Below are 25,428 nucleotides of genomic sequence, written 5' to 3' on the forward strand. Positions count from 1 at the left end.
TTGGCCACCTCATGAGAAGAGAAGACTCCCTGGGAAAGACCCTGATGTTGGGAAAGATGGAGGGCACAAGGAGAAGGGGACGACAGAGGAGGAGATGGTTGGATAGTGTTCTCAAAGCTACCAGCATGAGTTTGACCAAACTGCAGGAGGCAGTGGAAGACAGGAGTGCCTGGCGTGCTCTGGTCCATGGGGTCACGAAGAGTCGGACACGACTAAACAACAACAACAAGGTGCTACTGGAAGGAATTTTTTGTTTGTTTGTTTCGACTACCGCAGACCAACACGACTACCTACCTGTAAATAAGGGTGAGGGGGAGAGAGAGATGCAGAAAGAGTTAATGCAGAAAGAGGCTGCGATTCCTAGCAAGGACGCTGCAACACGGGATGCTTTTCAACGCAGCAGCCCCTCTCCCCCTCCTGCGCCCGGAAAAGTGGTGTGTGTGTGTGTGTGCGCACACACGCGTTGCGCGCCTGGTTTGGTGCACGGAAATTCCCGGGGAGGAAACGGGCCCGGGGGAGGAGGACTGGCTGCGGGGGGGGGGGGGCGCTAATTAGCGAAAGAGACAATCAGGGGTTTCCTCCCTCCCCTCTCCCAGCATCTAGAGGAGGGTCCTGTGTTCCCGTTTGGGGAGGAGAGTGGTGGGCTGGGGAAAAGGCTCCTTTGCAGATTTCTGCACAGCAAACCGCTGCCGGAAAGGTGCGCCAGACGACTCTGCTGCCATATTATTGTTGTTATTAGAAGAATTCACTTGGAAAGGTTGGAATAGGCAATGCTGCTATATTGTCATGTTGACGCTGTATTACCGTTGTTTTATTTGACGACCGTGCTGCTGCACAATCATATTTATCCCTGCGTATTATTTGATTTTACAAATTCGTTCACACAAATAATATTCTTGCACATATTAGAATTTTACACAAGATTCTTCCGAATCAGGACTCCCCCCACCCTCATGGGTTCTTTAAGTAACCTTTTTAGCTGCATATTTTAGGTCAATCCAATTTACGGTCCTCCATTGTATCCAAATCATACTTATTCTTATGAAGACAGCCATACCGCTGTATTATTGCATGAAAAGGTGCTGTGTTGTTGTTGTTTATTGCTTGAAAAGGTGCTTTGTTGTATTATTATTATTACTATTATTATTATTATTGCTTAAAAAGGTGCTGTGTTGTTGTTTATTGCTTGAAAAGGTGCTTTGTTGTATTATTATTATTATTATTGCTTTAAAAAGTGCTGTGTTATTGTTGTTGCTGTTGTTATGTATGATAATCATCCATATTGTCCTGGCCTCAAAGGATGAGTTCTCAAGGAGAAGGCGAAAAATTGATTTGTGTTGACTTCGCAAACTGCAGCAGCTTGAAAGGGAAGAAGCAGCACAATGTACAGAACAGCCTCTTGCCTTATCTAGTGACATGTTGTTTAGGTTGTTTTACAGGTTTGGGCAATTAAGCAGCATGGAGGGACCACTAGCCAGCATCTTTGGGGCCTTTGCCGTGATGTTAGCGGAGCCTCTTCTGCCCTGTGCCCTGGCTCCTTATTTAGGAGGCAACGACGCTGCAATTATAATTACTGCACGACCCCCAGGGCCCCTTTCGACTCTGGGAACTGTAGCACAACAAGGAGAGAATAGGGGATGCCCTAAAACTCTGAGCACTGTTAACGAATTATAGTTTCCAGGATACTTTGTGGGGAGCGGTCTGATCCTGATATATCTTATTCAGCGATCACTCATAGCCGAGTAAGACTGTCTTCCATAAACACTGTTTTAACAGTGAGTCCGTAAGTGACTATGGAGGCCAATTCTGGATCCACACGTCCTTCCACAGTAGGGACATTGGTTTCTGGGCAGGAGTTGATCCGGTGTGGATTTGCCAAGTGTGCCTTCCTCTTAGCACGTTTGCGTCCTGAGTTTGGTAAAAGCTGTTCTCCAGCTGGAGCGCTCGCAGGCCAGTGTTTCCCAGTTGTCAATGTTTATACTACATTTTTAAAGATTTGCCTTGAGACAGTCTTTGAACCTCTTTTGTTGACCACCAGCATTACGCTTTCCATTTTTAAGTTCGGAATAGAGTAGTTGCTTTGGGAGATCATCACCAGGCATCCGCACACACACCACTTAAGGGATTTCTGAAACGTTAAATGCTTTCTAAATCAATTTAATTGGAGTAGACCAGGAAGCTCTTAATCTCAGGGTTGTCGGTTTGAGCCCCACATTGGGCAAAAAATTCTTGCCTTGGACTTGATGATCCCTGGGTTCCCTTCCAATGCTATGAATTTTACAATTCTGTGATCTTTCTTTGCTATACCCAGGGAGCTACCCCTTCCGTGACGGCCTAGAATGTGGCAGCATCATCCGCCACGACTCTCTTGAGTCGTGAGACTCTTGAGACCCTCAGGCCACCAGCTGAGGTGGAACCGGCATGAAAATGGACCCAGGAAGCTGTCCGCAAGGGGAGGCACTGGACGGCAGCGGCAAGGACCCCCATGAGACCGTCGGAGAAGTCGTCCAAAAAACTCCAGACGCAACCTTAGTTAAACAAGAGCCCTGCGAGGGTTTGCTTCAACACTGGGAAGCCCAGTGGCAGGAGTTCCTGAAGATGGTGGAGGCCCCTCAGCCCCTCAGCCCCACTGGCCCATTGCCGGAGGAGCCCAAGCCATGGGGCGACCCCAAGGCCTTCCTGGCCACCTTTGAGCAAGTGGCCGAAGCCTGCCGGTGGCCCCGGGAGGAGTGGGCAGCCCGGCTCCTGCCGGCCCTCGGCGGTGGAGCCAAGCAGGCTTTCCTTGCACTCGAAGCCGGAGACAGAGAGGATTATGGGAAAGTGAAGGCGGCCATCTTGCGCTGGGATGCTCTGAAGCGGGAGAAGCAGCGGCAGCGCTTCAGGGGCTTCTGCTACCAGCAGGCCAAGGGGCCGAGGGGGGCCCATAGGCAGCTCCGGGACCTTTGCCAGGCGTGGCTGAAGATTGAGAGGCACACCAAGGAGCAGATCCTGGAGCTGCTGGTCCTGGAGCAGCTCCTGGCCATCCTTCCGGCCGATGTCCAGAGCTGGGTCAGGCAGTGGGGGCCGGAGACGTGCGCCCAGGTGGTGGCCCTGGCCGAGGACTTCCTCCAGAAGGATGCCGAAAGGATGGAGAAGCAGGTGAGGAGTAAAATATAATAATAATAATATAATAATAATTTATTATTTATACCCCGCCCATCTGGCTGGGTCTCCCCAGCCACCCTGGGCGGCTTCCAACAAAGTATTAAAATACAGTGGTCTGTTAAACATTAAAAGCTTCCCTAAACAGGGCTGCCGTCAGATGTCTTCTAAAAGTCTGGTAGTTGTTGTTCTCTTTGACATCTGGTGGGAGGGCATTCCACAGGACGGGTGCCAACACCGAGAAGGCCCTCTGCCTGGTTCCCTGTGACTTGGCTTCTCGCAGTGAGGGAACCGCCAGAAGGCCCTCAGCACTGGACCTCAATGTCCGGGCTGAATGATGGGGGTGGAGATTCTCCTTCTGTAAATCTGTAAAAATGATTTACAGGTGGTATTTAACTCCAAATAGGCTTGCTAAGATCTTTAAGGCTGAATCAGATAAGTGCTGGAGATGCAAAGAGGTGGACAGGGAACTTTCTTCCACATGTGGTGGACATGTAAAAGGGTAAAAGAGTATTGGGAAATAATCCATAATGAATTGAAGAAAGTGTTATAAAGCACTTCCCCCCAAAAAACCAGAGTTCTTTTTGTTGGGGATAATTCAGATGGAAATTCCCAGGTGTCAAAAAATGTTATTTATGTCTACTACTACTGCGGCCCATGTTTTGTTAGCCCAAAAATGGAAAACCAGCGAGGTCCCAGCCAAAGAAGATTCGCAACTTAAGGTGATGGAATATGTGCAGCTTGTAGATCTAACATACAGAATAAGAGAACAAGAAGAACATACGTTTAGAGAAGATTGGAAAACATTTATTGAATATATGGGGGGGGGAATTGTGTACACTTGAAAATGTGGGCAGAATTCAGATAAATTTTGTAAATAAATTTTGATGGATGCAATGATAGAACACTGAATGGTTTAGTTTTTGTAAAATATGCAGGGATTTATGTTGTGCAAAGGGGATGCCGTGGTGCTGTGGGTTAAACCACAGAGCGTAGGACTTGATGATCAGAAGGTCGGCGGTTCGAATCCCCGTGACGGGGTGAGCTCCCGTTGTTTGGTCCCAGCTCCTGCCAACCTAGCAGTTCGAAAGCACGTCAAACTGCAAGTAGATAAATAGGTACCGCTCCAGCGGGAAGGTAAACGGCGTTTCCGTGCGCTGCTCTGGTTCACCAGAAGCGGCTTAGTCATGCTGGCCACATGACCTGGAAGCTGTATGCCAGCTCCCTTGGCCAATAAAGCGAGATGAACGCCACAACCCCAGAGTCGGTCACGACTGGACCTAATGGTCAGGGGTCCCTTTTGTTGGCATACTGCCAGGGAGACAAAGTCCATCATGACTCCACGTCGTCTCCGGACGTCCATTGATCTCCCGTAGACACGCAGTATCAGCAATTAGCGACACGACCTCCAGAAATAGCTTCCCACATTCCAGAGCTGAACACGCTCTATCAGCAGATAATGCACAGTGAAAGATGCAGTCAGGAGAGTATTATTTACAAGTTTATTCAGCGTTGATCAGAACAAAGAAAAACATGACTGCCTGCTTCAGATGTCTCCGGCAGAGAGAGAGAGAGAAACAAAAGCAAAGACACAACAGAAACATCCTGTGAAAACAGGAAATACGCAGACTCTGTGACTCAAAGTCTGTTCCCTTTTAAGGTGGAACGGAAATATCCTAACATCTTTACCCTTCACCTTATGTTATGCAAAATGAACCGTGGAAAGAGAAGAAGGGAAGTAGCTGAAATTTTAAGGATGTTTAAATGAGGATTTTAATTGTAAAACAGAAAATTTATTGAAAATTATATATATATATAAAAGCGAAGCAGGTGAGAAGGTTTCAGGCGGCTGAGTGGGCCAGGTTCGGCAGAGTGTCATGTACACCTCAGCGCAGAAGAGGGAAGATCATAGAATCATAGAATCGTAGAGTTGGAAGAGACCACAAGGGCCATCGAGTCCAACCCCCTGCCAAGCTGGAAACACCATCAGAGCACTCCTGACATATGGTTGTCAAGCCTCTGCTTAAAGACCTCCAAAGAAGGAGACTCCACCACACTCCTTGGCAGCAAATTCCACTGTTGAACAGCTCTTACTGTCAGGAAGTTCTTCCTAATGTTTAGGTGGAATCTTCTTTCTTGTAGTTTGGATCCATTGCTCCGTGTCCGCTTCTCTGGAGCAGCAGAAAACAACCTTTCTCCCTCCTCTATGTGACATCCTTTTAGATATTTGAACATGGCTATCATATCCCCCCTTAACCTCCTCTTCTCCAGGCTAAACATGCCCAGCTCCCTTAGCCGTTCCTCATAAGGCATCGTTTCCAGGCCTTTGACCATTTTGGTTGCCCTCCTCTGGACACGTTCCAGTTTGTCAGTGTCCTTCTTGAACTGTGGTGCCCAGAACTGGACACAGTACTCCAGGTGAGGTCTGACCAGAGCAGAATACAGTGGCACTATAACTTCCCTTGATCTAGATGCTATACTCCTATTGATGCAGCCCAGAATTGCATTGGCTTTTTTAGCTGCCGCGTCACACTGTTGGCTCATGTCAAGTTTGTGGTCAACCAAGACTCCTAGATCCTTTTCACATGTACTGCTCTCAAGCCAGGTGTCACCCATCTTGTATTTGTGCCTCTCATTGTTTTTGCCCAAGTGCAATACTTTACATTTCTCCCTGTTAAAATTCATCTTGTTTGTTTTGGCCCAGTTCTCTAATCTGTCAAGGTCGTTTTGAAGTGTGATCCTGTCCTCTGGGGTGTTAGCCACCCCTCCCAGTTTGGTGTCATCTGCAAATTTGATCAGGATGCCCTTGAGTCCATCATCCAAGTCGTTGATAAAGATGTTGAATAAGACCGGGCCCAAGACAGAACCCTGTGGCACCCCACTAGTCACTCTTCTAGATGCAGAGCTTGTGTAGGGGAAAGGCCCTAGCTCAGGAGTAAAATGTCTGCTTTGCCTTCAGATGGTCCCAGATTCAGTCCCCCAGCCTGGGGGAGACCTCCATCTGAAAGACCTCCAGCTAGATGGATCAATGATCTAAATCAGGTTGCATGCAGGCAGGGAGTATGTTGCATCTGTTTTCCTTATTATTATTATGCTATCGTCTTAACGTTCTATTCACCTGTTGTGTTAGGGAAATGTGGCTTTTTGATCAGTGTACTGGCAGGGTGGTTCAACGTCTCAGACCAGGTGTGCAGCAAGAATCGGATGTCAAGGAAATAAACAACTCTCTGACTTTTGGAAGACACCTGAAGGCAGCTTTCCAGGGCCAATCAGCCAGTCAGAAGCCGTGCCTTGGTTCGCGAATGTTTTGGAAGTCGAACGGACTTCCAGGACAGATTGAGTTTGAGAACCAAGGTACCACTGTATTCGTGGGTCGCACCCTGAATTAAATTTTCGTAACGTCTACTCCACAAACGGTATTTATTGTGTTTACAAGTATCACTCAAGTTCTGCTAATATGGTGTGGTTGGTACAATATGATCTTATACAATCCTTAAATATTCTCCATTCTCCAAATATTTTCTGGTTCAATCCTCCTCTAACTCTTCCCGTCAGTTTTGCTAGTTGTAAATATTCTAACATGAGTATCTGCCAATCTGTGATTGTCGGTATTGTTTCATTTTCCCACTTCCTCGCCACAATAATTTTTGCTGCTGTGATGGCATACATGAACTTTTTTAGGCTTTAAGATGTTTTGTTCTCCAACGTTGCCAAGGGCTGCCGAAAGAGGCCTTGCGGGATACCGGTTGGTCCTTGTTGTTGTTTAGTCGTGTCCGACTCCTCGTGACCCCATGGACCAGAGCACGCCAGGCACTCCTGTCTTCCACTGCCTCCCGCAGTTTGGTCAAACTCATGCTGGTAGCCTAGAGAACACTATCCAACCATCTCATCCTCTGTCGTCCCCTCCTCCTTGTGCCCTCCATCTTTCCCAACATCAGGGTCTTTTCCAGGGAGTCTTCTCTTCTCATGAGGTGGCCAAAGTATTGGAGCCTCAGCTTCAGGAGCTGTCCTTCCAGTGAGCCCTCAGGGCTGATTTCCTTCAGAATGGATAGGTTTGATCTTCTTGCAGTCCATGGGACTCTCAAGAGTCTCCTCCAGCACCATAATTCAAAAGCATCAATTCTTCGGCGAACAGCCTTCTTTATGGTCCAGCTCTCACTTCCATACGACTTCCATACATCACTTCCATACATCACTACGGGTTGGTCCACCCTGCTTTAAATTGTTGCTCTCGCCTGTTTCCAGGTGCTGACTCTCCTCGCGGAGGCAGCCGTCAGTTTCACGGGGCCAAGCCAGGATCCTGTAGATGCTGACCAGAATCAGCTCGGCGTGGCAGCCAAGCAGGAGGACTGTGGCTGCGGAGAGGCCGGTCTCCTAGGTGAGCATTGTTACCTGCCTGACTTCCTGGCGGGAACGGAGAAAATCCCTGCAGAGCTCAGTCTGGGATCAGGCAGCTCAGCTCAGTGGCACTTGGGAGGTTGTGGGTTCGAGGCTCTGTAGGCTCAGCTCCAACAGCAAAAGCCGCTGTCGGGCTCCCAGCTCCCCTCAGCCCCATCTGGGAGCTCCAAATTCATGGACCCAACAGTGTCTACTATCTGCGGTGGCTATGTTCTACCTGCACTGCTGGAGGCAGCTCAGTCGGTAGAGCCTGAGAATCTTCATCTCAGGGTTGTGGGTTCGAGCCCCACGTTGGGACAAAGATTCCGTCATTGCAGGGGGTTGGACTGGATGACCCTCGGGACCCCTTCCAACTCTATGGTTCTGTATTGCTGGGAATCACAGATAGGGCTCGGCCCAGTACAGTGGTACCTCAGGTTACAGACACTTCAGGTTACAGACTCCGCTAACGCAGAAATAGTAACTTGGGTTAAGAACTTTGCTTCAGGATGAGAACAGAAATTGTGCTGCAGCAGCGGGAGGCCCCATTAGCTAACGTGGTGTTTCAGGTTAAGAACAGTTTCAGGTTAAGAATAGACCACCAGAACGAAATAAGTTCTTAACCTGAGGTACCACTGTATACCTGAAGGAGCGTCTCCACCCCCATAGTTCTGCTCAGACACTGAGGTCCAGTGCCAAGGGCCTTCTGGCAGTTCCCTTGCTTCGAAAAGTGAGGTAACAGAGAACCAGGCAGAGGGCCTTCTCAGTAGTGGCCCCTGCCCTGTGGAACGCCCTCCCATCAGATGTCAAGGAAATAAACAACTATCTGACTTTTAGAAGACATCAGAAGGCAACTTTGTTTCGGGAAGTTTTTAATGTTTGATTTTTTACCGTGTTTTTAATTTTCTGTTGGTCGCTGCCCAGAGTGGCTGGGGAAACCCAGCCAGATGGGCAGGGTATAAATAATAAATTATTATTAACAACACAACAAGAGTGAAGAAGTAAAAATAAAATAAGATCACACATGGGTGAAGGGGAACGGGTGGTATAGGGGAATTTGAAATATTATTTATAATATAAAACCTTTAATATAAATTTTCTAACTGTGTTGTATTTGTATACAGCAAAGGGAAGTTTAGAGTATTTAGGTATATTTTAATTTAGTTAATTATGTAATAGGTTTAAGTTGGAAAATGAATATGGATGTTGAATTTGATGTTTGTAAATTTTCTTTTTTTTGGTTTTGGAAGTAATAAAAAATTATTATTATTATTATTATTATTATTATTATTAGGCTGTTGCACTTGGGTGCCCCTTTAGCATCAAGCCAGTAGGCACCTTTCTCCAAATGGAGACATCTTTATCAAAATGTTTCCATTTCTAGTTACTCCATTGGAAAGACAGTTTTGTAGCAGGTTCATTAAGAACATAGGAAGAGTTTCCTGGATTAGGCCAAGCGGTTAGTCCAGCATCCTGTTTTCACAGTGGCCAGCCAGAGGCAGGATTCAAGCACCTGTGGTATCTGGCAACAGGCGTTCAGAAGTATTGCTTCCTCTGGTCGTGGAGGCAAAGCGTAACCACCAATAGCCCTTTTCTCCGTAGGACCATTGAACTGTAGATTTGGAAGGGGACCAGAGGGCAATCTAGTCCAACCCCCTGCAGTGCAGGAATCTCGACTCAGGCCTCCAAGACAGATGGCCTCCATGAAGGGACCTGTCGATGGCATTTTACCATTGTACTGCGGAGAGTGTATTAACTTATGGTCTGTGTGTGTGGTTTGGGAGCTGCGTGGTCAGGGAAGAAACAATGCTGTCCAGGGTTGTAAAGACTGCAGAGAGAATAATTGGGTGCACTCTTCCCACCTTGGATCAAATCTACGCTTCCAGGTGTCACAAAAAAGCTGCAGAGATAGCGCAGGATAGTGCACACCCCGGAAATGATCTCTTTCAGCTTCTGCCTTCTGGAAGAAGGTACAGGGTTATAAAGACTAGGACTAGCCGCCTGGGAAACAGTTTCTATTCAAATGCGATTTTGGTTTTAAACGCAGTGTAAGGAGTCTCTATGGGAGTATATTGTATTTTAAAAATGGGGTATCTGAGTTTTTAGGGGGCTAACCAGGCAGGGATAGCAGGCTTGTTGGTTTTTGAATGTCTGATGTAGATTTTTTCAATTTCGATATACGATATCTTTATTGTCATTGTCCCATACTGAACAATGAAATTAAAAATCTACATGCATTGGGACAACGACAATAAAGATTATCGTATGAAGGTTCTTTTCTTATGTTCTCGTTTCAAAATCTGGTTTCATTGCCCCGGCCCCTGCTCTTTGCTCGGCTGACCGTACGTTTGTGATTGGGATGACTCTTTTTTTCCCTAGCCGCTGAAGGCTGTGTCGACGCTTGTGAAGAAGCAAAATACACCCCAGGCAGTCTGGAGCAATTGGGGGTCCACGGACTGCCCCTGGAGAGAGCAGAGCAGAGCATTTCCCCATGGAATAAGCAGGAGAATTGGCACATGAGAGAGAGCTGTCAGGAGATCGACCCAGAGAAGACCACATGTGGATCCATTCCTTTTAGAGGAGATCTCAATGATGTTGGCGATGTCAAGGTCCAGCAAAGAATCTCCAACGGTTAGAGACAGGACACATATTCAATGGGTGTTACTCAACTTAGGTAAAGGTAAAGGAATCCCTGACCATTAGGTCCAGTTGTGGCCAACTCTGGGGTTGCGGCGCTCATCTCGCTTTTTTGGCCGAGGGAGCCGGCATACAGCTTCCGGGTCATGTGGCCAGCAGGACTAAGCCGCTTCTGGCGAACCAGAGCAGCACACGGAAACGCCGTTTACCTTCCCGCCGGAGCGTTTCCTATTTATCTACTTGCACTTTGACATGCTTTTGAAGTGCTAGGTTGGCAGGAGCAGGGAACGAGCAACGGGAGCTCACCCCGTCGCGGGGATTCGAACCGCCGACCTTCTGATCGGCAAGTCCTAGGCTCTGTGGTTTTAACCCACAGCACCACCCTTGAAAGGAAGGATACTTTCCCTCTATCCCTCTCACCAGTATTCATACCTTCATAAGTTTCTATCAAAGCCCCATTTAGTCACCACCCCCTGAGTATCCCACAGTTCTTTATGAGTGATTTATCCCCATGGTGGTGAAGACCCTTATGACTACTACATCATGATTCATTCACAAAATGTGGCAAGGAAAATGCCTAATCACAACAAGTCCTAATCGGCAAGTCCTAGGCTCTGTGGTTTAACCCACAGCGCCACTTGCGTCCCTACTTGACTTAAGTTTCACTTAAAGTAGAAATCAACAGACCTAACTTAGCTTCATTCATCAGCGGGTCTACTCGGAGTAAAATGCGATTGAATATTACCCACTGCTTGTGAGAAAATACAGTCATACCTCATGTTACGTTTGCGTCATGCAAATTAATAATCAAAAATACTCGTAATACAAGCTGCTGGGAACTCTAGGTGGTTGGTTCTCGCTGTCCTCATACATGCCTCTTCCCTTTCCTTCTTTTTTCCATGTTCTGTTAGACGGCAGGCAGGCGAGAGCGTTCGAAGGGAAGCACAGTTGCCTGGGGAGCCTGGAGCAAGCGGAATGGTACCCGATCCCTCCCGGTTGCCCGGGAAACGACCCCCCCCTCTCAGGGCACAAAAGAGCCCCAGCTCAGAAAGCGCCCTACCGGTGCGGCGAGTGCGGGAAGAGCCTCAGCCGCAAGGACAACCTGACCCGGCACCAGCAGATGCACGAGGGGAAGACGAAGCCGCACCAGTGCTCCTCCTGCCCCAAGACCTTCCGGGATAAGTCTCACCTGATCCGCCACGAGAGGATCCACACGGGGGAGAAGCCCTTCCGCTGCGCCGCCTGCGGCAAGAGCTTCAGCTGCAACTCCTACCTGGTGGTGCACGAGAGGATCCACACGGGCGAGAAGCCGTACGCCTGCGCCGCCTGCGGAAAGAGCTTCAGCTGCAACTCGTACCTCCTGCGCCACCGGCGCATGCACACGGGCGACCGGCCCTACAAGTGCGCCGCCTGCGGGAAGCGCTTCGCCTGCAGCTCCAACCTCATCCTTCACCGGCGGACCCACACGGGCGAGAGGCCCTACGAGTGCGCCTCCTGCCCCAAGACTTTCCGCCAGAGGTCTCACCTGATCTTCCACGAGAGGATCCACACCAAGGAGAAGCCCTTCCAGTGCCTCGCCTGCGGGAAAAGCTTCGGGCGCAATGCCCAGCTGGCGCAGCACAAGAGGAGCCACACGGGGGAGAAGCTCCACAAGTGCTCCGTCTGCGCCAAGCGCTTCAGCTGCGTCTCCTACCTCATCCAGCACGTGAGGATCCACCAGCGGGACAAGCCCCACAAGTGCCCCGACTGCGGGAAGAGCTTCCGGCGGAGCGCCGAGCTCTCCTCGCACCGCAGGATCCACACGGGGGAGAAGCCGTACCGCTGCTTCGAGTGCGGGAAGACCTTTGGCTGGAGCGCGGGCCTCACCTCGCACCGGCGGACCCACACGGGCGAGAAGCCCCACAAATGCGCGGCCTGTGGGAAATGCTTCAGCCGCAAACGGCTCCTCCTTGCGCACGGCAGGGTCCACGTCGGGGAGAAGCCCCACGAGCGCTCTTGACTGCGGGGAGAGCTTTGTTTCGAACTCGCATCTCGCGAGAAAAACCCACGCAGAGGAAGCTGTGTAAACTGCTTTGGCCTGCTTGTCGTTGCGGGGGTCTCCGGCTGGTTGCCGTCGCTCGTAGGAGAAACCTTGCCTCGGTTACTTGTAGGGGTTTGCTGGTTAATCGGAACTCTCCCTGGAATGAACGGAGGAAAAGCACCACAGGAACCTAACGTGCAAGAACACCCCCCCATAGGACTTAAAATCAATTTATTCAGAGACACCTAGCTTTCTCAGATAGGTGTACAGTCATACAGTGGTACCTCTGGATGCGAACGGGATCCATTCCGGAGCCCCGTTCGCATCCTGAAGTGAACGCAATCTGCGTGTGCCACTTCTGTGTATGCGCGTGACATCATTTTGAGCGTCTGTGCATGCGCGAGCGGCGAAACCCGGAAGTAACGCGTTCTGTTACTTCCAGGTCGCTGCAGAGCGCAACCTGAAAATGCTCAACCTGAAGCTACTTCAACCCGAGGTATGACTGTACCTTGGAAACTGAATGCCTTGACACATAAAGGTTTGGGCTCCTGAACGCTGCAAACCTGGAAGTGAGTGTTCTGGTTTGTGAACGTTCTTTGGAAGCCGAACGTCCGACGTGCCTTCTGATTGGCTGCAGGAGCTTCTTGCAGTCAATCAGAAGCCACTTTGGTTTCCAAAATTTTTGGAAGTCAAATGGACTTCCGTAACAGATTCCGTTCGACTTCCAAGGTACAACTGTGTTCCAAGTTTCCCCCCTGCAGCAGGGATGACCACATGTGGCTCTCTCTGATTTCATTCGGTTTTTAACCTGATTTCATGCAGGTGGGGGGAATGAAAGAAAAGAGGGTGGTTGAGAGAGAGAGAGAAGCGGGTGGCACAGAGAGAAAAGGGGAAATTGAGGGAGAGAGAAAGGGCGTAAAAGAGGCGGTTGAGAGAGAGACACCTACAGAGACAAGCGTCCCACCCATTTTTGGCTCTGGTCCTGTCCACTTTGGGCTTTGGCCCCACCCACCGCTGACTCCACCCTCTCCCTCTGCTGGCATGTGGCTCCTAAGAGAATGTGGACCCTGACAGAAAGGGAAAAAAGCAGGTTTGTTAGCCCGTCCCACGAGAAAGGTATTGTACCATTCTAGGGAGAAGCTGTCACTCATTTTGGTAGGGCAACTGCTTTGCATACAGAAGGTCCCAGGTCCTGCCTTCGCCACCTCCAGTCAAAGGGATCAGGGAGCTGGAGACTTCTGGTAAAGGTTCGATCCGGGACTCGCTGAGCTTGGGAGTGACCTCATGAGACTCGGGCTTTCAGAGTCGGCAGGTGTGGGGTTGTGCTGTGAAAATCAGTTTTCACCAGTGGGGGGAACCCCCACAATAATTCTAAGGGAAGACACACCTCCCTTCGTTTTAAAAACTTTGAAGACTGTTTTATTACCAATGATTGTTTAATCCGTATGGTGGTTCGAGCAGTTTTTGTTTGATCAACAAACAATGAGTTTGGTGCACTCCGTTTTCTTTAATTGAGAGCGGCAGTTCTGGGAAATCTTTGCAGAAGTATCACAGAATAATAGAAAGCTGGGGAAGGGGGAAAAATCTTTGGGTTAGTAAGAAATGGTTTAGTGATGCTTTAGACCCGGGGTGAGGCCTAGCTGTTGCTGGACTACAAATACCATCATCCCTGACCATTGGCCTTGCTTGTCTTGGCTGATGGTAGTCAAAAGTCTAATAACCGCCCGGAGGGCCCCAAGCTTGCCTGAAAGATCCCCTGCCTGAAACCGTTAGAGAGCTGCTGCCGATCCGTGCTGACAATACTGATCTACGTGGACCAACAGTCTAACTCAGTACAGTCATACCTTGGGTTAGATGTGCTTCAGGTTGAGCATTTTCAAGTTACGCTCCGCGGCGACCCAGAAGTAACGGAGCGCGTTACTTCCGGGTTTCGCCACATGCGCAGACGCTCAAAATGACGTCACGCGCAGAAGCGGCAAAATGCGACCTGCGCACGCGCAGACGTGTCTTACGTTTTACTCAGGATGTGAATGGGGCTCCGGAATGGATCCTGTTTGCATCCAGATGTACCACTGTACAGTTGTACCTTGGAAGTCGAACCGAATCTGTTCCGGAAGTCCGTTCGACTTCCAAAACATTCGGAAAACAAAGTGCGGCTTCTGATTGGTTGCAGGAAGCTCCTGCAGCCAATCAGAAGCCCCGTCGGATGTTTGACTTCCAAAAATAGTCCGCAAACCGGAACAGTCACTTCTGGGTTTGCGGTGTCCGGGAGCCAAAACATTCGAGAACGAAGCTGTTTGAAAACAAAGGCACGGCAGATTATTATCATGATCATCATTAAATTTAATTGAAATTCAATAAATCATTAAATTTATTACCTACCCTTTGCCAGCAGGTCCAAGTGTGGGTTACAACAATTAAAAATTCAAACGTTCCTCTTTTCCCAGGCCTTTGGTTAATTAACCTATCTTTGAAACTGTGTGTGTGTGTTTCGGGGGGGGGGGTGTTATTGTTTTGTTTGTTATTACGTTATATATTTTTGTGTTTTTATACTGTAAACCTGTGATCCTCTGATGAAGGATGCTATATAAATTTAATAAATAATTTTTAGAAAAAACAAAACTGGACTACAATCGCAAGAATAGGGTATGCCCTGCAAATACACCTCTCAGGTACCAGAGGGGACAGAGTAAAGAGCCGTACCTTCAGGACTGGCTCTTGGGGTAAGTCTGGAGATGGCTTATTATGGGAATGACACCAGGGAGGACTTGTTCTGTATGCTCTAAAGCTAAGCCTTGTCAGCTGGGATATCTCGGTAGAGCACGGGACTTAATCTCCCTGCGAGTAGGGGAGGCGCAAAAGGTACCTACCGCATCCCAAGTCCACGGGCTTCTTCCGCCCGTGGTTTCTGACGGGTCTCTGCCTTGCCGTGGCGGTCAGACCCTAATTTCCAAGGAGCTGATTCCTCCCGAACGGGGGAAATCCACCATTACCAGAAGCGCCAACCCGGAAGTCTCAGAATCAGGGGTTTGAGCTGCATGTTGGGGATAAGTTTCCTGCATTGCAGGGGATCGTAGCTGTCAAAGTTTCCCTTTTTAAAGGGAAATTCTCTTATTCCAAATAGGATTCCTCGCAAGAAAAGGGAAAAGTTGACAGCTATGCAGGGGGTTGGACTAGATGAACCTTGGGGTCCCTTCCAACTCCGTTACGTGCAGTAGACATTGGCGGAAAACACAATTTAAGTCCCTCTGAAAGAAGATATTGGAGCACTCCAGATCATTTGCTTGAGTATATATGCAAAATAAGAGATACAAAAAATTAACAGCAACACGCTCCCCGCAATATAAACCCCACTAAACAGTACCCCAGTTCAAGAGTCTGTTTGGCAGCCTCTGCTTTTGTAGCTGGAGTCAGTCCGGGGCCTGCCCTCCCAGACCAGGTGGGAGAAGACCTGCAAGGCAGGGAGCAGCTTTTCCAGGACTCGCAGACAATGAGGGGAACTCGGGCGGCAGTATGTCTTGAGCAATACTGAGATACATGGATCTGACTCTGTTTAAGGCATCTTCCCATTTTCCTACTGTGCCCTGTTCAGAAAGCTTGTTTTTAAGAACATAAGAAGTTCCCACCCTGTTCTCACAGTGGCTGTGCTGATGTAAAAAAATGGGGTTTGGCATTTTCTGCTCAACACTCCAAGGGACTCATTGAGTCCCCTAAATCCATGATCGGTCAGAGAAGTGTAATAAACGAAAATCTGCCCTTATTCCCTTATGGGGAACACAAGAGCTCTTATAGAGTCCTTTGTAGGTTCTCCATTGGTCGGTGAAAAGAACAGAGGCCAACCAGAGAATTGTTGTTGTTGTTTAGTCGTGTCCGACTTTTCGTGACCCCCTGGACCAGAGCACGCCAGGCACTTCTGTCTTCCACTGCCTCCCGCAATTTGGTCAGACTCATGTTTGTAGCTTCGAGAACACTGTCCAACCATCTCGTCCTCTGTCATCCCCTTCTTCTTGTGCCGTCAATCTTTCCCAACATCAGGGTGTTTTCCAGGGATTCTTCTCTTCTCATGAGGTGGCCAAAGTATTGGAGCCTCAGCTTCAGGATCTGTCCTTCCAGTGAGCACTCAGGGCTAATTTCCTTAAGAATGGATGTGTTTGATCTTCTTGCAGTCCATGGGACTCTCAAGAGTTTCCTCCAGCACCATAGTTCAAAAGCATCAATTCTTCGGCGATCAGCCTTCTTTATGGTCCAGCTCTCACTTCCATACATCACTACTGGGAAAACCATGGCTTTAACTATACGGACCTTTGTTGGCAAGGTGATGTCTCTGCTTTTTAAGATGCTGTCTAGGTTTGCCATCGCCTTTCTCCCAAGTAGCAGGCGTCTTTTAATTTCATGACTGCTGTCGCCATCTGCAGTAATCAGGGAGCCCAAGAAAGTAAAATCTCTCACTGCCTCCATTTCTTCCCCTTCTATTTGCCAGGAGGTGATGGGCCCAGTGGCCATGATCTTCGCTTTTTTGATGTTGAGCCTCAGACCATATTTTGCGCTCTCCTCTTTCACCCTCATAAAAAGGTTCTTTAATTCCTCCTCACTTTCTGCCATCAAGGTTGTGTCATCTGCATATCTGAGGTTGTTGATATTTCTTCCGGCGATCTTAATTCCGGCTTGGGATTCATCCAGCCCAGCCTTTCGCATGATGAATTCTGCATATAAGTTAAATAAGCAGGGAGACAATATACAGCCTTGAGAAGCAAAGCAGCTTGTAAGCCTGATCTTTATTGAACTGTTGCAACAGGGTGCTCCCCTCACACGCAGGAAAGGAGGACGACCCAGAACCCAGGTGTGCCCGCCCTTATATAGACACTTTAAATTGCCCACCCTGGAGTCCAAGCCCACCCCCAGAAACATCATACATACATCACAGAAAGGGCGGTCTACAGCAGAAATCTAAGTGCGTTGTTTATCTCCTGTCGTTGTTTATCTCCTGTCTGGCAGGTTACCTGTTAATGCTTACCCTGGGGAACCTGGCCAGTCTTTTGTAGTGACAAATACCCAGTTCTTGAGCCAGGCCACAGGCTCACCCCATTCATACACAGATATACCCTCAAGACAGGATTTGTGAAGGAAAAGACAATGGGGAGGCTTTTCCATTTTCCTTTGACCTTGCAGAGTAAACGTTTGGTCAGTTTGGGAGCCAAAATGGCTCCAGGACTGCACTGCTTCAAACTTGTGGTTCACATATTTATGTACGTGTTTGCTTGGTACATTTATGAACATTTATTATATATATATAAGACCTTAATATAGGGTTGTAGCAGGAAATCAATAAAGGCCAAGCCTACAGGCTGCTGATTTGCTCCAATTTACTCTGGTTGGTGTCTTTACTTTTTGTCCAAGGGAGCCCTCGGATTTTTCCGGTAACAGGGCAAGATGGTAAATACTTTAGTTTCTAAATTCTTTACTTACAAACCTATTGACAGCTTAACAAAAACGTAGTGGGATTTGCAAGTGAAAAGACAATGGGGAAGCTCTCCCCATCTCCTTCCCCCAACTGCATATGAATATTTGAGGTCACTTTGGAAGAGTCAAAGTGGCTTTTTGGGATTGTTCTGTGTGCTAAAATAAAGTATCATTTCTCTCAAGGCATTTTCCTCTGTGTGCAACTTAAATTTTACAACAGTGCCCATGGGGAACATGCAAGTAGGTAAGTACCATTTTCTCCCCTCTTGCAGCTCCCAGAATTGAAAAGCATTACGGCCTCTTGACCATGGCTAGAAGCCACTGATAGCCTCAACCTCCAAGACCAGTCTTTTAAAGCCATGTTTGGGAACTTGTCTCATGTAATTATTCACTGTGTGAAGAAGCATTTTCTTTCGCCTCCTGTGGCAGAGAGTTCCATAATCAGTTTTGCTCTGCTGTCCTGGAAAGAAGTATTCTGCTCTGGTCAGACCTCACCTGGAGTACTGTGTCCAGTTCTGGGCACCACAGTTCAAGAAGGACACTGACAAACTGGAACGTGTCCAGAGGAGGGCAACCAAAATGGTCAAAGGCCTGGAAACGATGCCTTATGAGGAACGGCTAAGGGAGCTGGGCATGTTTAGCCTGGAGAAGAGGAGGTTAAGGGGGGATATGATAGCCATGTTCCAATATATAAAAGGATGTCACATAGAGGAGGGAGAAAGGTTGTTTTCTGCTGCTCCAGAGAAGCGGACACGGAGCAATGGATCCAAACTACAAGAAAGAAGATTCCACCTAAACATTAGGAAGAACTTCCTAACAGTAAGAGCTGTTCGACAGTGGAATTTGCTGCCAAGGAGTGTGGTGGAGTCTCCTTCTTTGGAGGTCTTTAAGCAGAGGCTTGACAACCATATGTCAGGAGTGCTCTGATGGTGTTTCCTGCTTGGTAGGGGGTTGGACTTGATGGCCCTTGTGGTCTCTTCCAACTCTATGATTCTGTGATTCTATGAAGACTTTTCCTTTTGCCTGTCCCGAATCTTCCAGCGTTCAGTTTCCTTTGATGTCCACAGGTTCTCACGTTAAGGGGGGGGGGGACCTTTCTCCATCCATCAGCTTTCTTTGATCAAGGGAGGATTTGTGGAATATGAAAACTTGCTCGCTACTCAGAAAAAAACCTTTTTATTGGTCCTAACAAAAAGTATCATTATCTTTTAAAATTTTTATTGTTACATTCTAACCCTTACCCATGCTTCACCACAAAGGAAGGAAACAGAGCAATGCGAAAACACAATTATAAGTGGAAAAGGGTTTGCAATTAAAAGAAAAGGGTGGGTAAAATAAAATAAAATTAAAAAAATGAAATGAACACCCTTTTATCTCAGGTGTCAGAGTACAGGATGAAAAGATGCTTCTTCAGCCTATGATGAAAGCTATACTGTACATTTTAGGTGCTAGAGGAAACACTCCCTGTGTGTAAAAGGGGATTTTCCCACTGCCTATGGAGGAGTTAAAACGAGAGAGTTCCTTGGAGGACCCTCCAGCTTCCTAGAAAGGAGGAAACGGAAGTGGTGAAAACATAACCCAGGATGTAAACACTGGAAAGCCCCGTTTCCTGTTCCATCCTCTTTCCCCCTCCCCCCGGAAACCGATTCTCTTTTTTTGGTGTGGGGCTATGCCTTTAGGTGAGGTTATCATTACACCATCTCTTCGTTTTGTTGTTGGGGCTGGAGCTCCTGAAGGAGAAGCCCGATTCTGGGATGAGAAGGAGACCAGATCAAAGGGGGGTGGGGAGGGAGGAGGATTTGCACCTGCAAAGGGAGGTGTAGCAGGTGACAGGTGGTGAAGCCCAGGCAGGGCTCCAGCGTTCCTGAGACTCTCCTGCTGACTGACGTGGGTCTTGCACGATTGAATGCTTCCTAGTGGTCGATAATGCCTTGCACCCAGAAAGCTAGTAGCTCAGGGTTCTAGCCTCCACCTATTATTTGCTTTGCATAAGACCCCAGGCTCATTCTCCATCCCGGTTGCCCACTGAAGGGTAAAATGTGAAGGGGATAAGCTCAGAGCGATTTGCAGCAAAAAGGGGGCTTTGCATGCAAAAGTTCCCGGATTCAGGCTCCTGCTACGTTTGTAAGCTTGCTGTACACAGCAGTGATTATTTTATGAGAGGGCAGTATATCAATGCAGATATCTACCTACCTATCTATCTATCTATCTATCTGTCTATCATCTATCTATCTATCATCTATCTATCTATCTATCTATCTATCTATCATCTATCTATCTATCTATCAATCATCTATCTATCTATCTATCTATCTATCATTTTCTATCTATCTCTAGCTATCTATCATCTACCTACCTACCTACCTACCTGTGTCTGTCTGTCTGTCTGTCTGTCTGTCTGTCTATGTCTTTGGCACCCCAAGGTAGGGTTGGGAATGTTCCCTGCCTGAAATGACTTTGCCCATTATTGTACACAGTACTTGGCTGGGCGGGTCTGACAGCCGATATTCCTGCATGCACTGGACTGCCATATGTCTTGAATTTCTCAGGCATAGCTGGTATTGTGCCCTGTCCAGGAAATTGCTGAACTGTCCAGGAAAATGGAAAAAGCTCAACAACTTTTGTGCCCAGATTTTCACTTTTTGAAATATGGCAGCCCTGCGCATGCAGATATTCCCGTCGCCACCATATGGTGTTGGGGGCACGTTCAGTGACCCGAGTTTCCATCTTCAGGTTATAAACCAGAATAGCAGTAGCAATGGCGTTTCTTCTTTTTTTGGTAAAGGTTGCGGATGTGAGATGTGTGTTTGCTTTGTTATTGAGGTGTGTGGATTTCTAAGCTATGCGGCTCTGGGTGTGATGCCGGGACTCCCCATCCTCTCATGGCGGGTGGGGGGCATTTGGCTATGTTACCCTCATGCCGCAGGTCTCATTCTCAATGAGAGGATAAATCCGTGGCCACAGTGTGGCGTTTGTGTTAGAGTGCTAGGCCAGGAGCTGGGACATAATAATAATAATAATAATAATAATAACTTTTATTTATATCCCGCCCTCCCCAGCCGAAGCCGGGCTCAGGGTGGCTAACAACAATAAAACAGTACAAAAGTACAGCACATCTAAAATCATTCATTATATAATTAATTAATTCAAGCCACTGGCAACCATTGGGCCAGAGCTCTGCGAAGATTATCGAGGGAGGGAGTCAGGCTGTGCCCTGGCCAAAGGCCTGGTGGAACAGCTCTGTCTTGCAGGCCCTGCGGAAAGATGTCAAGTCCCGCAGGGCCCTTGTCTCTTGTGACAGAGTGTTCCACCAGATCGGAGCCACGGCCGAAAAAGCCCTGGCTCTAGTTGAGGCCAGCCTAACTTCTCTGTGGCCTGGGACCTTCAAGATGTTTTTATTTGAAGACCGTAAGTTTCTCTGTGGGGCATACCAGGAGAGGCGGTCCCGTAGGTACGAGGGTTCAAATCCCTGATCGGCCGTGAAGCTCACTATGTGACTTTGAGGGCCAGTCGCCTGCTTCTTGGCCTAACCAACCCTATATGTAAAAGGTAAAGGTAAAGGGACCCCTGACCATTAGGTCCAATCGTGACCGACTCTGGGGTTGCGGCGCTCATCTTGCTTTATTGGCCGAGGGAGCCGGCGTACAGCTTCCGGGTCATGTGGCCAGCATGACTAAGCCGCTTCTGGTGAACCAGAGCAGCGCACGGAAACGCCGTTTACCTTCCCACTGGAGTGGTACCTATTTATCTACTTGCACTTTGACGTGCTTTCGAACTGCTAGGTTGGCAGGAGCAGGGACCGAGCAACGGGAGCTCACCCCGTCGCGGGGATTCGAACCGCCGACCTTCTGATCGGCAAGTCCTAGGTTCTGTGGTTTAACCCACAGTGCCACCCGCTTCCCTAACCTTATATGAGGAAGAAGCAAAACATCTGTGCCACCTTGATCTATTTGGAGGAAAAAGATGGGATATAAATGAAATAAATAAATAAATAAATAAATAAATAAATAAATACATAAATACATAAATACATAAATACATAAATACATAAATACATAAATACATAAATAAGAAAGAAAGAAAGAAAGAAAGAAAGAAAGAAAGAAAATAAGCTGGCATAAAATGTTTGCTGATGATCTTGAAACAAATGTTTATTTGTGTTCCTTTCTTCCTCTCCCCCAACCTCTGAAGAAGAAATCCCCTTTCCTGGGCATCTACGGAAATATTCGGAGACTGTCAGTGTCCTGCGGAGGAATTGCCACCAGCCTGCAGATGGAAGACCCGCTAGGCCTCAGACTGGTGGAAGGGTCAGGCGGATCTGGGGAAAATGCTCATGTTACCCAGAAATACCCAAGAAGGACGCCACATTCGCAGCAAAAGGTGAAACAGGAGCCAAAGGAAGGCATCCTTCAGTGCTGGGAAGCCCAGTGGCAGCAGTTCCTGAAGGAAGTGGAGTCTCCTCACTCGGCGTGGGGGATCCCACAGTGGCCAGAGGAGCCCACCCCCTGGCACGACGCCAAGGCCTTCTTCGCCTCCTTTGAGCAAGTGGCCAAAGCCTGCCAGTGGCCCAAAGAGGAGTGGGTGGCTCGACTCCTGCCGGCCCTCAGCGGACAGGCCAAATGGGCTTTTGGCAACTTGGAGGCCAGAGACAGAGAGGATTATGGGAAAGTGAAGGCGGCCATCTTGCGCGGGGACGCCATCAGCAGGGAGAAGCAGCGCCAGCACTTCCGGCGCTTCTGCTACCAGGAGGCTGATGGTCCGAGAGGGGCCTACAGCCATCTCCAGGAGCTCTGCCACCGCTGGCTGAAAGTGGAGAGGCACACCAAGGAGCAGATCCTGGAGCTGCTTATCCTGGAGCAGTTCCTGAGCATCCTACCATCGGAGATCCAGAGCTGGGTCAGGGAATGCGGCCCGGACAGCTGTTCCCAGGCGGTGGCCCTGGCGGAGGATTTTCTACAGAGGCAGAAGGAGACAGAGAGATGGGAACAGCAGAAGGTGAGGAGGTCTAATCTAGGTGGAGGAACCTCAGGCACGGTGGGCCAAATGCATCCCCCAGCACCCCTCAGGACACTTCCCAGGCTCTGCTTCAGACCCTCATTGAGTGTTTATTGTCTGGCTGAGGTGACAATTAATAATAATATAATAATTTATTACTTATACCCCACCCATCTGGCCAGGTCTCCCCAGCCTCTCTGGGCGGCTCCCAACAGAATATTAAAAGCACAATAAAACGCTAAATATTAAAAAGTTCCCTAAACAGGGCTGCCTTCAGATGTCTTCTAAAAATCAGGTAGTTTTTTATTTCCTTGATATCTGATGGGAGGGCGTTCCACAAGGCAGGTGCTACTACCGAGAAGGCCCTCTGCCTGGTTCCCTGTAACCTCACTTTTCGCAGAACCGCCAGAAGGCCCTCAAATCCTGACCTCAGTGTCCGGGCTGAACAATGGGGGAGGAGATGCTCCTTCAGGTATAGTCATACCTTGGGTTGCGAACACTGCGGGTTGTGCATTTTCGGGTTACGGACCGTGCCGAACCTGGAAGTACCGGAACGGGTTACTTCCGGGTTTTGGCGCTCACGCATGCACAGAAGCGCTAAATCGCTAAATACTGGGCCTAGGCTGTTTAGGGCTTTAAAGGTCAGCACCAACACTTTGGATTGTGCCCGGAAACGTACTGGGAACCAATGTAGGTCTTTCAGGACCGGTCTTATATGGTCCCGGCGGCTGCTCCCAGTCACCAGTCTTGCTGTCGCAGTCTGGATTAGTTGTAGTTTCCGGGTCACCTTCAAAGGTAGCCCCATGTAGAGCGCATTGCAATAGTCCAAGCGGGAGATAAGCAGAACATGCACCACTCTTGAGAGACAGTCTGCGGGCGGGTAGGGTCTCAGCCTGCGTACCAGATAGAGCTGGTAGACAGCTGCCCTGGACACAGAATTGACCTGCGCCTCCATGGACAGCTGTGTGTCCAAAATGACTCCTAGGCTGTGCTCATGGTCCTTCAGGGGCGTAGTTACCCCTTTCAGGTCCAGGGGGTCCTCCACACCTGCCTGCCCCCTGTCCTACCAAAAAAGTACCCCTGTCTTGTCAGGATTCAACCTCAATCTGTTAGCCGCCGTCCATCCTCCAACCACCTCCAGACACTCACAGAGGTCTTTCATCGCCTTCACTGATTCTGATTTAAAGGAGAGGTAGAGCTGGCTATCATCTGCATACTGATGAACATCCAGCCCAAATAGGATGCTGGACTTGATGGGCATTGGCCTGATCCAGCGGGCTGTTCCTGTGTCCTTATTTTCACTAAAGCATTGTGAGTTAGGTCCAGCCAGGAATTTGCAGGCCTAAGCCCAGTGCTGAAGCCCTTCTGGTGGCTCCCTCACTGCAAGAAGTGAGGTTACAGGGAACCAGGCAGAGGGCTTTCTCAGTAGTGGCACCCGCCCTGTGGAACGCCCTCCCAAAAGATTTCAAGGAGATAAACAACTACATGACATTTAGGAAACATCTGAAGGCAGCCCTGTTCAGGGAAGTTTTTAATGTGTGACATTTTGATGTATTTTTAATCTTTGTTGGAAGCCGCCCAGAGTGGCTGGGGGAAACCCAGCCAAATGGGTGGGGTACAAATAATAAATTATTATTCTTATTCTTATTCTTATTCTTATTCTTATTCTTATTCTTATTATTATTTGTGGCAGAATCAGAGACCAGGGAGAAGAGACGGTGGAAGAAGATTGGAAGAAATTTAAAGACTATTTACAGAAATATTATAAAATTAATGAAAGTTAGAATGACATCGGATGGAGGTTAAAAGGTTATTAGTAATAATGCGGTGAAGGAGTATGGAAAAAGTTGAAGGTTAAAAGATGCAAAACTAAAGGTTTAATACATTAAGATATTAAGATAAAGATTAAGATAAGATAGAGGGAAGGGATTTGCTGATTAAACATTTGAACTGGAATACAGCGAGGGGAGGTGTGGGGAAGTCTGGGAAATAAGCAAATGCAAGAAATACTATGAAAATGGAATTGTTTTTATCTGTTTTTCTTTTTCTTTTTGTATTTTTGTATTTTTCTTTTCTTTTTTTCTATGTAAAAGTCTTAATAAAAATATTATAAAAAATAATATTATTATTAGTATTTGGCTAAAATTGATTCATGTTTCTTGTTTCAGGAGCCTCTGCCAGGTGAGGAGGGTGCCGTTGGTTTCTTAGGAACAGAGCGAACCTCTGTGCTTCCAGCCCAGACACAGCCACGCAGAGAAGCAAAGGAGGAGAGTGACTGCAGTGACAGCCTGCTGGGTAAGTGTCAGGGGCTCAGGAGCAGAGTCACAGGAGAGGGAGGAAACGGAGAGCGAGGGGGAGGAGTCTGAAGGAAATGTCAGCGACGACAGTAGTCCGAGGTCTCTGAGTCTCTCCAGTGACTCGGAGGATTCACAGAAAGGGGCCCCCATGGTCAGGGCAAGGGGAGTGCCCAGGGGGACACCTCGGGAAGAAGGGGCCAGAGGAGACTCAGAGAGTAGCAGTTGGAAATCAGGGCCCGCGTCCCCCCCAGAGGGCAGTAGGGGGGAGGAGTCCCAGGCATCGGGATCAGGTGGAGCGCTGCCAGCGGGAGAACATGAGGCAGGATTGACCACACCTCCGTCGGGGAGTGAGGAAACGGTCATCAGGAAAGTTAAACGCGCGCGCGCGCCAAGTTCAAATGTACAGGAGGGAGGCACAGTGGGCAGCCCGGGAAGAGAGCCAGGTCCTAAAGCCCGCAGAAGAGAGCGGGAGGAGTCAGGGGGGTCGTCATCGTCAGCCTC

At 48.5% G+C, this 25,428-nt stretch overlaps 2 protein-coding genes and 1 long non-coding RNA gene across 5 annotated transcripts in view; 2 read left to right on the forward strand and 1 right to left on the reverse strand.

Annotated features, from left to right (window-relative positions):
* LOC310671218 overlaps positions 1–25,428 on the reverse strand; it is a 497,424-nt gene that overhangs the window by 17,154 nt on the left and 454,842 nt on the right. The gene's annotated exons all lie outside the window — the stretch shown is intronic.
* Positions 284–12,420, forward strand: LOC310670236 (uncharacterized protein). 3 transcript variants are annotated; one of them, XM_083425189.1, is made up of 5 exons: positions 284–434; positions 2,312–3,138; positions 7,387–7,519; positions 9,898–10,149; positions 11,067–12,420. In XM_083425189.1, exons 2-5 carry the CDS (start codon positions 2,422–2,424, stop codon positions 12,152–12,154), a joined length of 2,190 nt encoding a protein of 729 aa, XP_083281315.1. In that variant the 5' UTR covers positions 284–434; positions 2,312–2,421; the 3' UTR covers positions 12,155–12,420. The 3 variants fall into 3 exon arrangements, with proteins under 3 accessions (XP_083281315.1, XP_083281313.1, XP_083281314.1); XM_083425187.1 differs by lacking the exon at positions 284–434 and adding an exon at positions 559–757; XM_083425188.1 differs by lacking the exon at positions 284–434 and adding an exon at positions 559–697.
* The window catches only part of LOC310672804 (uncharacterized protein), a 31,212-nt gene continuing 24,887 nt past the window's right edge, over positions 19,104–25,428 (forward strand). Inside the window, exons 1-3 of the mRNA XM_083430461.1 lie at positions 19,104–19,314; positions 21,827–22,630; positions 24,799–24,925. Of these exons, the coding sequence (XP_083286587.1) occupies positions 21,908–22,630; positions 24,799–24,925 (850 nt within the window). The 5' untranslated portion in view covers positions 19,104–19,314; positions 21,827–21,907. The remainder of the gene's footprint in view (positions 19,315–21,826; positions 22,631–24,798; positions 24,926–25,428) is intronic.

The sequence above is a fragment of the Podarcis tiliguerta genome (genome assembly GCF_965153285.1).
Source record: "Podarcis tiliguerta genome assembly, chromosome: 2".
Taxonomy (NCBI): domain Eukaryota; kingdom Metazoa; phylum Chordata; class Lepidosauria; order Squamata; family Lacertidae; genus Podarcis; species Podarcis tiliguerta.

What these genes read in the sequence shown, in the direction of transcription:
- LOC310670236 (XM_083425189.1), top strand. Translation starts at nt 2,422, where the DNA reads ATGAAAATGGACCCAGGAAGCTGTCCGCAAGGGGAGGCACTGGACGGC. An exon ending in CCGAAAGGATGGAGAAGCAG is followed by an intron (nt 3,139 to 7,386) that starts GTGAGGAGTAAA and finishes GCCTGTTTCCAG; the next exon opens with GTGCTGACTCTCCTCGCGGA. An exon ending in CGGAGAGGCCGGTCTCCTAG is followed by an intron (nt 7,520 to 9,897) that starts GTGAGCATTGTT and finishes TTTTTTCCCTAG; the next exon opens with CCGCTGAAGGCTGTGTCGAC.